An 11,875-nucleotide genomic window follows, 5' to 3' on the forward strand; every position below is an offset into this window, starting at 1 on the left:
ATAGATTAATTTACATAACTAAATATAGAGTATTTAATAGACAATAGAAAACCAAAATGCTCCGTACAGATCTTTGAATAGGTAGTTAAACGAGCTGTACTGATGATTATATTTTGCTAGCTAAATGAATTTAGTTCCATATGACAATCCCAATTGCATCCCGCGGTGGCGGTGTAGAGGAAAACCAAACTAATTTTATTTTAAGTATGTTATTTGTATTTATCAGTCAAAATGCTGCGAAAAGTTCTATGCCACCTATTGATATGTTGACAGAACCGTTCGCGGTCCTCTATCAAGGAAACCAAATGTTTCGTCAAAGTTTGCTTAGCAGAACCGTTCTTTCATGATTTCTTCACAATAATCTTGCTTAAGAAGACGACGACAAGCGGTCGTGTCCCGGTTTACACTCTATCTGTTTTCATTGAATTCAGCAGAAGGCTTACTTTCTTTCGAATTAAGCTAAAATGTACCATCTGACTTATGCAACGTGACGGAACATTGGGTTCTGCGCCGGGTTTGACGTCCCATGTGTGTGCGTGTAGGTGCAGATTTTTATTCTCACTCACTTTTCTCAGACACGGCTGGACCGATTTTCGTAGAATTATTATCAAATGAAAGGTCTAGTTGCCTCATAAGACCCTATCAAATTTCATTGTAATCGGATTTTTAGTTCAGAGGTTATGTATCAAAATGTAAAAATTATGAAACATCATTGTCCCAGAAACTACACAACCGATTTAAATAGAATCGGTTTTGAATGAACGGGCTATCTCAAAAACCCTTAACTTTTGAATATTATAAAGATTTAACATTTGGTTCAAAAGTTATGGAAAGAAACGTGTTCTGGAGACTGTTTAATCTCACTCATGTTTCTCAGAGATGGCTAAACCGATGTTCATGAAATCAGTGTCAAATGAAAGGTCTCGCAACAATCCTATGAACATCCTATCGAATTTCATTGTAATCGAATTGTAACTTTGTCTGTAATGTAAACGCGAAAACCGCCAAACTTAATTATCTCACAAACTACACAACCGATTTAAATAATATTGGTATCCAGTGGTGGGCACCGCTAGCCGAAAATTTAGCGACGCTAATCGCTAAGTCGCTAACCGGAAAATTTAGCTCGATAATCGCTAAACGCTAAACCCAAATTAGCGGAACTTTCGCTAATCGCTAACTTTTTAATATGTAATAGTCATATCGCTATATTTATTGCAATTTTTGGACAACTTTGATCTGTTTTGGTTAAACAAACAAAAACAATTACTTTTTAAAGCTATTTACAGTAAGAGGTTCACGAAACGGTATTCATATTTGATTTTGTAAAAACAAGAATAACATAAGTTATTTAGCTTGCATTGAAAATAGATACTCTTAGGAATGTTTTCATAAAAATTCAATTATTATCTGAATCGAAAAAGTAGAACCAAAGTTGTCATCATTTCAAGCGCATTGCAATTTACCAAAGTTCTTGGTGTACCGAAAATTCAATCTAGACCTTGTGCTTGTTCTTCAAAATGCTCTTGTGGCTTGTACGATAACTGGAACTCCATTCTACGGCAAAAAAAAAACTGAAAAAAGTAACTTTTGCAGTAAAGTATGTTCATCTTTCAAAGCAATTTACGTACGCCATCAGCAATTCACAGTTTTTCTAAATATTTCTATTGTCGCTACTCTACAAAATTTAGCGATTTAGCAATTAGCGTTTCGAAGGCCAAAATTTTAGCGACGCTAACAGTTTCGCTAACCAGCTCAAAAATTAGCGAAATCGCTAATCGCTAACTGAATTTTTGCGTCGCTAATTAGCGAATTAGCGGAATGGTGCCCACCATTGTTGGTATCAAATTAACGGGCTAGTAAAGGGTTAACAAAAAAAATGTATGACGACCAGCCATGTGGTTCAAAAGTTGTGAAAAGAAACATGTTCCGATGACTTTTTAAATTCATTCGTTTTAGATGGCTGAATTAATTTCAACAATCTTAGTGTCAAATGGAAGATTTCGTTGCCTATTCATTAAATTATAATCGGACTTTCATTTTAACCGTTATGTATTTAATTCTGAAACAACGAAACTCTATTAAGGGGTAATATCTACCAAAAAATTTTTTTTCGCAATTTTTTCTTATTGGTCTAAGTCATGCTAGAACTATCCAAGAATCAGAATCTACATCGCCCAAGTACAGATCTCAACTCAAAGTTCGTTTAAATCAATTTTTACCAAACAACTCTTATACTCCAAAATCACATTTTTCGTTTAATTTGGCGATGCTCGTTTTTCTTTTTATTTCGAGGCTTTGTAAACTAGCAGAAGTTACCTACGATTGTTATCGTGTTTCAAATTTGGATTATAGAGGTCTCTGCATCAAGTTTCGACCGTTATAGCGTCTCTACAGAACGTGTTTACTCAATTTCGCTTTGTTTAGTCGATCAGCCGTTCTCGTTGTGTACATTCTTTGTTTGAGTTTTTCTATACTTTTTAACTGTGAGTTAAAGGGAGCTGGCATCGCTGGCGACGTGTGTAGACGCTTTATTTATTGCGTCCGTGGTAATCGCGTTTTATAGTGATATATAGCACGATAAATTGTGAATTTCGTGTGGTAATTGTAGGTGAAAGTGTTTCGAGTGTTATAACAGTGTATTAAAAGTGATTGAAAGTTGAACGATCTGGAAATTCAAAGTTTTATTGCCGTTTTTTTACAATTTGTCGCCTAGCAAATGGCTGCTTTCAGAGCGCAGTGTTGTGTTGGTGACTTTCCTTTGATACGGTAGTGTGCAAGCATATTCTCCGCCGACGGCACGATCTGCTGAGAGGCAGAAACTGAGAGAGCGGCAGTTGTAACCATAGAAACAAGTTCCCTATACTTGTTTGTGTGCGAGCGGAGGCATGTTTGGTTTGCTGAAAGCTGATTCAATGACTAAGATAAGTGCATACATTTACAGACATGTTTGTTTATTTATAAATGACTCGACGGTAGTAGTTTTCACCGACAAGAATCAAATTGTTTTTTTCTATATTTCGTGTTGTAGTGTGTGCAGTATAGTATGAGTTTTTTAGCGATGAATTTGTGCGTCATTTAATGGCGCATTCATCTTTCATGTGTGCTACCACAGCGTAGCATTTTCGTACTGTTCTGTCATTCATTCATGCACCGCTTGAAAATGTGTACCACACGATTGCTGTTTATCTATTTTGCGATGTTTCCCAATGTTAAAAATGTCTTGAATTTCTGAACTGAAATATATCTGATTACCATGTTTTAATGTCCATTGTCATTCCTTTTCTATTTATGACTTCACTAGCTTTTGAATAATTATTTTAACGCCATAGCAAAGTTTTGTTAAACATGCTAAATTTTTATAGACGCAGATCCGAAACGGTAAAATGAATAATAATTGTTCTGGCATTTTGTAAAGGGCTTAGAAATACTGTAATGTTGTGTCAAGCTCGTTTCTGCGGCTGTGCTACACCGTCCTGGACTACACTTTACAGCTCGAAAACGAACACGCAAGCGACGCTACACTCAGCTTTCATATTTTTAGTACGCCATTTGAGAGCATTTGTTTTGTTATTAGTGTTTTCAGACTGCACCCTGTCTCTTTCGGGTGTAGTCCAGGATAAAGTGTGTAGTCGGATACAGAAAAAGTATAGTCCGGAAAGTGAAAAAAGTACAGGACAAAACTGTAGTCCGGGTGGGAATGCGCCGCGGAGACGAGTTCGACATTACATATGCTTTTACGCATGTCGTTTGACAAAAAGGTCCCCATCGCTCAGCTAAATAATGAGCCAACATAACGCGTAACATTACTTGAACTCGTCACCCAGAGAGTACTGTTGTGGTTTGTGGAATTCGGAATATGGTGCATTGTTGCTAGTCGAAGTCGAAATCTTATGATTCAATTTTTTCGATTTATCTAGTTTTTGAGCAGAGGTTTTTGTATACTATGTCCCAATAATGACTAGTTCGGCATTTTGTCAACAAAATTAAGATATATGTTTTGGTCAATCTGCGTATCTGCATTTTTCAAGTTATTGGAGCTTTGGATGCATGAAACTTTGCCAATTTTTCTATTTGATAGGCAACACTCGCATCGACAGCTAATAGAAAATCGGCGTGAAATATCGTGCTCCCGAGCGTCTCCGTCGGTAGTCGTGGATTGAGCGGTCGTGCACAATGCTTTGGTAAAACGCGTCTCCGGTCCGGGAGAGTTTTGCTCATATAAATGTTTTCGAAATGTAGTAACCCAACTTTATGATATGTTAGTTCGAATCGTCCACTTAGTGTGGTATACCATTTTGCGTTTCACTAGGATGTACCACACTTACCTGTGCGTGACCCTAACAACACTCTTTAGTTTATTACTGCTCTAAATCGGTCTAAAATCGAAAAATCGCTTTTTAAGAACAGACGAACAGTATACAAGAAACGCCGTTAGTCGACCTGCTAAGCTCAAAGACAGATGTCCGGGTGACCGAATATCTAGAGACTTCGCGTCGATACCTTTCATGAGGTCGGATTTTCTACAGATTGGTTATAAACGTGTTATATTTTTTTATATAAATAGGGTCACTCCACGAAGAAGTGATAGGAGTCGCGAGGCGTTAACGTGGACTCAACTCTCGTAACTTTCGTAACATTGTGTAGTCAGCTGAGATCAATCAATGGGAGACACGTTACGGTAGTTGCATAATGACTACATAAACAGATGTTCAAATATTTGAGTCTGTCTTGATTGAGTCATAGGTCCGGTATTCTCGCGTGCACTTTATTTTTGCGGTGTTACTTCATCTAACATATTGATCGCGTTATGATTTCCGTAGAAGGTATAATGAACTCGTACGCGCGATATTTGTTATTATGAACCCGGTACTCGAACTCAGCGCATCGTTTACCAAAACGAACCTGCTGCAAACCTTACCCTTTTCTCCAACATCCCAGTGATTTCTCGTGGAAGTGCAGAGATGTTCTCGGCTTCCAATAAAGCGAGTATTACGTCAACATATTCCTATTCACACTCCTTCTTTGACCTGCATTCGGATGCAGCCGGCGCTGGTATTGCCTAATATAAAGATTAAGGTCACCAGTTTTTACACATTGAAGATGAATGTTAGTCCCAAGCATCATCTGTTGGTTCTCTGTGTAATTACAGCTGATCTGGCAATAACGGAGTAGCAACCGCGGGCGGTCAATCATGCTCATGCTCATGCTCACTTTTTAACTGTGAGTTATATTCAAAAGTAGGGTAACTGACGGCTTCGTGAAGTGATATGTATTGTGTGCAGGATTTAGTTTGCCAAGCTCTACTGCTTTTATTCCATTCAGAAACTCAATGCATGTTAACATACGTTGAACGTTGAAGTTTTTCTGTTCGCATGAATGAATCACTCCATTAGAAACTCAAACATATCTATTGTTTTCTAACAAACATTAAACAGCCACTTTCACACATCTAGATATTTCACCCGGCCGAAGAAAACTTTCACGAACCACATCTTCGCCGCTAGCGATATTGAGTTACGATTTTCTCGAGAAATATACACTCGTTCACCCAAAAATAACCTTAGTTCCGTCGCACTTGCGATTTCAATTTATCCAACACATCCAACAGGTTGGTTTACTTCGTCAGCAGACAGCACGGCATGTTGCTGGTGTTTTTGTTGCCAGAACAAAAGGGAACTATTTTTGTTGCAAAACGTGCCGTATACTTTTTTGAATAGAGTTTATGACATCATGTGAAACCATGTTTTGATGTTTATTGAATTGCAAAATCTCTTATTGCTATTTGCATATTCATACACAAAGAAATTACTTTGTAAATCAAATAGATATAGTTATCAGACTTAGAGTACAAACATATTTTGCGGTAAATATGGAGCCACTGCACACGCTGCGCACTGCGCAAATATCTCGATCCCTTGTGTTCTCAAACAGTAAACGACAACATGTTTCAATCCCTCGACAATCCTGTACACCAGACTTGGTAAAAGCACCGCTCCGAGCCGCTCGGTGACATCGCCAAATTCTAGGCACCCATCACCACGAGCGGATTATCTTTTCATGCGACATTCGCAGCAGTGCCGTAACCTTTCGTTCGTCACCGGGAGGCACATTGAACGTTTTATCTTTTTCGTTCTGTTTTGAACCGCCAGTGTGTCAGGTCGGCTGGACTGAGGCCGCTCGCGCACGGCATTTGATGTTTACTCTGCTGCAGTGCTGCTATGGATTGATGAGCAGGGAGGGATGATGGCTGAGTGTTTGCTTGTGTAGTTGAACATGATTTTGCATTGCCGTTATTCGTTTTGATGTAATTCTAATTTGATGAGGCTTCTAATAAATGGTGAACATGTCTTGCTCTTGCAATCCGCCAACTTGGATGATGTGTGATTTGTACTTTTTAGTAAACAAGTATACGATGTAACAATGATTTCCGCTAGTGTCAACATCCTACTGCTTACAGTACCGACACTGATTTATCCAAAATAATATTATCATTTCAACAGCGTGATATTTACTCGCATGAAAAAATAAATCTATTGATTTATAACAATGAATGCAATACCTTCCTTACGGGTCGTGAGCTTACTGCATTTCGTCTATGCTATTTGCAATCAAGATTATGCTTTCATAAATCAAAAGCTGTTGTTATAAACGTTAGTCAATTTGATGATATTTGAGATTTTCTATATTTATTTGGTATAGTCACCAACAGGCAGGCAGGTGCCCAAATGGTGTAACTTAAAGCTAATAATTAAAATATCTTCAATACAATATAACATTTGAACTAGTCAGATCTTGAGAAAAATAAACGATATCGCCGACGAAGAAGCGTTCGAGGTAAATAAAAGTCGAATAGAGCAGATACTCTGTTGAACAACCTTGGAGACCAACCATTGCGCCAAAAATGCTGTGGTTAGTTCGTTGAGCAGGAAGTCGTAGCATCGAATTGTTTCGCAGAGCACGAGGTCGCACGTTTATATTTACTTGTTCCAAAAGAGCGGGACAGTCTATGCGGCCTTGTAAAAGGTCAGTGGTGAACAATGCCCTGGCTGTGTCTCTACGGACAGACAGAAGCTCCAAACGAATGAATAAGCAGCGACTTTCATAGCTTGGTAGACGGGAGCGATCCGTCCATGGCAGTTTACGAAAAGCGAATCTCAAAAAGCGCCGTTGAACTGATTCTATTCTTTCCACGCCATTGTTGTAATGAGGAGTCCAGACAACCGAGCAGTACTCCAGTATAGAGCGAGATAACGCGCAATACAATGATTTAAGGCAGTAGATATTCGCAAAGTCTTTAGCGATCCTGAAGATGAATCCCAGAACTCTAGAAGCTTTGTGGACGGTGAACGAAATGTGAGGCTTGAAAGTGAGCTGGGAATCCAATATTACCCCCAAGTCTTTAACTTGGTTTACGCGCTCGATCTCAGTTCCTAGCAAAGCGTATTTGTAATGTATAGTCTGTTTTTTTCGCGAAAGTGATATAATTGAGCACTTGAATGGATTAACGTCCATACGGTTCAGATGGCACCAATCGGCAAAAACATCCAGCTGACGTTGAAGAAAGTGACAGTCTTCAATTGTGTGAACTTGAAGATAGAGTTTGAGGTCATCCGCGTAAGACAACCGTGGTCCTTTAATAACTAGGTTCACGTCATTAAATTAGAGCAGGAAGATTAGCGGTCCTAAGTGACTTCCCTGCTGTATTCCAGACGTAGCGTCAAAATGAGAGGATTGGCAATCCCTAATAGCAACGGTTAGACGACGACCGGTAAGGTACGATTGAAACAATAGTAAAAGATTCCCGTTGATTCCAAGATTGTCAAGTTTTGCAACGGCTATGCGATGATTCAGTTTATCGAAGGCAGCTGTCAAGTCAATGTAAATGACATCCGTCTGAGCACGTTTCGCCATACTGTCTGATGTTCGAAGTGAGGCAAAGTAAATTAGTGGCGGTGGAGCGACCGGCTGTGAATCCATGTTGGTCAGTGCTTATGAAAGCTTTGCAGTGAGCGAGCAAAGGCTCCATGATGACAATCTCGAACAGTTTGGCAACAGCACAGAGCGATGTGATGCCACGATAATTGCTCACATCGTTTTTGTTTCCCTTCTTGTGTACTGGAAACATGTACGCCGATTTCCAGCAGGACGGGAAGACACCGAAAGCGACAGATAGCTGGAAAACATGCAGAAGCGGAGATATTAGGTTATCAATCTGCGTTTTAAGAAACGTCGACGGAATCCCGTCAGGACCTGGGTTTAATGATGCTTTGAGTTTGCAGCAGGCTCTAGAAATCATTGTCGCGTCTAAATGAAAAGTGTTCAAAGTTTGACGGGGCCGTGGGGTATTACTGGCGGCACGTTCGACGTGATGATCGCTCAGTGTCTCGTCAGTGAACACGCTGGCAAATTTCTCGGAGAAAAGCTGACAGATGTCCTGGTTGCCTCCTTACCGTTGAATATCATAGAAGAGGGTATACCACCTTCATGTCGTTGTTGATTGACGAACCGCCAAAACTGCTTGGGACGAAACTTGAGCTTTCTCTGTAAATCTTGATGATATCGAAGAAAGCATCGTTTCGCAACACTTTTGTAGGTGTGGTTGATTCTCACGTAATGACGTTTTAGGGACAGTGCTTAGTAAATTTTGTCAAGGCAACTCTCTTCTGGGATTTCAACTGCCGAAGTTCTCTCGTTTGCCACGGCTGTCTAGGAGCAGGATGCTGGCACTTCTTTAGAACGTATCGATCGATGGCGTAGGCCAATACGTTGGAGAAAGTTTGAGCGGCGACATCGGCATCGACGGAGTCAAAAATAGAGTTCCAGTCGAGCTCGGAGAAAAACTCAGCGATTTTCAGGTGATCAGCCTTGCGGAAGTCGTAAGATACGGTAGCATATGCAGTGTTAAGGTTTCAATGCGGCGTTTATCGTCACTAATAATGGTGGGTGGTGGGGGACTATTTTAACCAATGGAGCAGGGGCCTCGCATAAATATAGGGGCCGTGTCCTGGGCGCTCACAAAGCAGAGGTCTAAAATGCGGTTGTTCTGGTTGGTAATATGGTTAATTTGAGTGAGTGTGGCTGAGCTATAGCAATCCAAAAGTAAAGCTGCGTTAGGATGGATGCTCGAATGATCCAAGTCCGGAAAGAGAAACCCGTCTCGAAATTCTCTCCATGAAATCCGGGGAAGATTGAAATCGCCGAACACCATAACTTCGTCTGTTGGTTTTGCAGTTTCCAACACTGAGAAGACTGATTGACAATGAGCGACAATAAATTCACGCTTATGTATTCGATCCGGAGGTATGTACAGAGCGCAGAGAAACAACTTTCGATCGCCCAGTTTGATCACTGTCGAAACTTGTTCCAGGCTCAAGGAGGCAGCATCCACTAAAATTTTGGCTTCGAACTTGGAATTAACAGCCACGAGAACGCCACCACCAGTAGATTTGCGTTTTATATCGGAGCTCCTATCACAACGGAAAACCTCGTAGTTATTTCCAAGCACCTGACGAGAAAGTGTGCGGGAATCCAGCAAAGTCTCCGTAAGAACTATGAAATCGTAGCAAAGATCCGAGATGCCAACGCGGAAATCATCAAGCTTGTTGGTCGTGTTGTTGATGTGCTGCTCGAATTTCCGGAAATGCAGCTAAAATGCGAAGCGGTATCAAGCATCGATTGAGACGAGTTGTAATTATACTTGCCTGCTGAAGCAGGTTGGAAGACCCCCGATCCACATCTGCCCTCAGGACCGAGACGACTGTGGTGAGCGCTAGCTGCAATAGGCGCGACTGGGGCAGAGGAAGCGGGGGCTTCCATATTGCTTTCCACATTGCGTCCCGGTTGCAGCTGCATTCCAATATTGGAGGGCTCGTTATCGACGCTGAAATTTAAAAAGGTGTCGGGAAGCAAAGAGCAATCGAAACGCGGCTGAGTCGAATACTTGCCTGAGATAACAGGCTGGAAGACCCCCTCTGTTGTTCTGAACTCAGTACCGGGACGGTTCTGTTGGCGGGAACATTGACGAAGAACGGAGAGATTATCGATTCTCGAAGATGGTAGAACCGAGACAGAGTCAGAGGGGACTCCCATTAAACCTTGTAGCGTGCGTCCCAGTATAGCCATATAAATCGCTAGCTCGAAGATGGTGGATCGGTCACTGTGGCATGATTGTGTAGTTGCGAGGGGGTATTCCGGGTTTAGCTCAATCCCATCATGGGCGTTACTGGAGACGAAGCCTGGGATAGCAATAGCGGTGTCGTTGATTTTTTGGTTCTCAGCGGTACGCGAAATTTTTGTGCCTTATAATCCTCGAATTCGCGAAAGAGAGTACCCTCCGGCCAGGTTTCTGAATCTAGTGCCTTGGCCTTTAGGGATGGATCAACTCCAATTTTAAAGGACACGAACATAAGCGTGCTAATATCCCTGTCCTTCGGAACAAGTTTGACAACAACGGGGTCGTTGTCGGTCTCGAGATAGGCTTTCGCTATCGTTCACATAGATTCCGTAGAGAAATTAGGTCGAATCCTAGATATATACAACCAGAATTTTTATTCGATGTTATTCGTAACGGGTGCTACGACGAAGTTATCCAGAGTCCGCTTACTACCGGCAGTGCAGTTGTCCGAAGATCGTGGGGCTGCATCTGATTCTCGAGGTCGCTTGAAGGGCCTGTGTTGATCTACTGCTGGCCAACGATTCCGTAGAGACGGCGAAAATTGGGCAGTCGGTTTCGTGTGTAGTTGTTTTATTTCGCCGCGTAGTTCACTGATCGCGTTAGTTAGCGAGTTCAGCTGTGGCAATAGACCAGCATTAGATGACAGCATACGAAAATGGGAATTCTCGAACAACTCGGCACAGTTGTCGCACATCCAGAAGAGATTTTTTTTGTGCGAAGTAAAGTACCCTAGCAGCGCGCGTGAGACGCCAGCACAGGTACTCATGTGAAATGTCGCTCCGCAATAACCACGGCAGGTAACAAACTCGATGCCCGAAATAGCATCGGAGCATTTTGCACACGTATTAGCCATAGCAGATATATGCTATATATGAAGTTCCAACACCCACTTCTAGGCTGTATTTAATCGGTAATGTGGACAGTCTTGGAAGAGATTATCTTTGCAGTATGTTGTGATGGTTCAATCGGAGGGTTTGTGGATAAGCTTACTGTTGATTTGACGGAGAGATGGCGCTGTTGAGAAAAAAATCGAGCAGGACAACAGTGCAGCAAAGCAAGCTGGTTACAGACACAAAAACACTGCACTTAGCACGTCAAAAGTTTTATTGAATTAAGCACTTTGAGGCGATTTTTCGCACAATACTTCACTTGCCCGGTACAAATAGGAGAACAAAGAAGAGTTCGATAGGTGTGCGATAACCGAAAAGTGTGGAAACACTACAAAAAAAAAGATATAAGTAATCGTCGTAAACAAACTCAACTGAACAGACAACTAGTGATGTCAGATTTGATAAATTAATAGTTTTAGCGATATAAGTAGATTAGCGTTGTTTTTTGCCTTTCACCCAGAAAGGTATAGCAATCACTTGCAAAACCGAAAGTATAAAAGTGCTCCAAAGGGCCGAATGGCATATATCAGTCGACTCAGCTCGACAAGCTGAGCATTTTCTGTATGTGTGTGTATGTGTGTGTGTGTGTGTGTGTGTGTGTGTGTGTGTGTGTGTGTGTGAGTGTGTGTGTGTATGTGTGTGTGTGTGTGTATGTGCAGATTTTTATTCTCACTCACTTTTCTCAGAGATGGCTGGACCGATTTTCATGAAATTAATTGCAAATGAAAGGTCTTTTTGTCATATAAGACTCTATTAAATTTCATTGTAATCGGATTTTTGGTTTAAAAGTCATGTATTAAAATGTAAA

At 41.1% G+C, this 11,875-nt stretch overlaps 1 protein-coding gene across 1 annotated transcript; it reads right to left on the reverse strand.

The window, feature by feature from the left end:
* Positions 1 to 10,550: 10,550 nt before the first annotated feature.
* LOC129719988 (uncharacterized) lies at positions 10,551 to 11,030 on the reverse strand. The gene has a single exon (XM_055671398.1). The coding sequence runs from the start codon at positions 11,028 to 11,030 to the stop codon at positions 10,551 to 10,553; it is 480 nt and encodes a 159-aa protein (XP_055527373.1).
* Between the last annotated feature and the right edge of the window lie 845 nt (positions 11,031 to 11,875).

The sequence above is a fragment of the Wyeomyia smithii genome, chromosome 2 (assembly GCF_029784165.1).
Source record: "Wyeomyia smithii strain HCP4-BCI-WySm-NY-G18 chromosome 2, ASM2978416v1, whole genome shotgun sequence".
NCBI lineage: Eukaryota > Metazoa > Arthropoda > Insecta > Diptera > Culicidae > Wyeomyia > Wyeomyia smithii.

Excerpts from the sequence above, each read along its gene's own strand:
- LOC129719988 (XM_055671398.1), bottom strand. The coding sequence starts at position 11,030 with ATGGCTAATACGTGTGCAAAATGCTCCGATGCTATTTCGGGCATCGAG.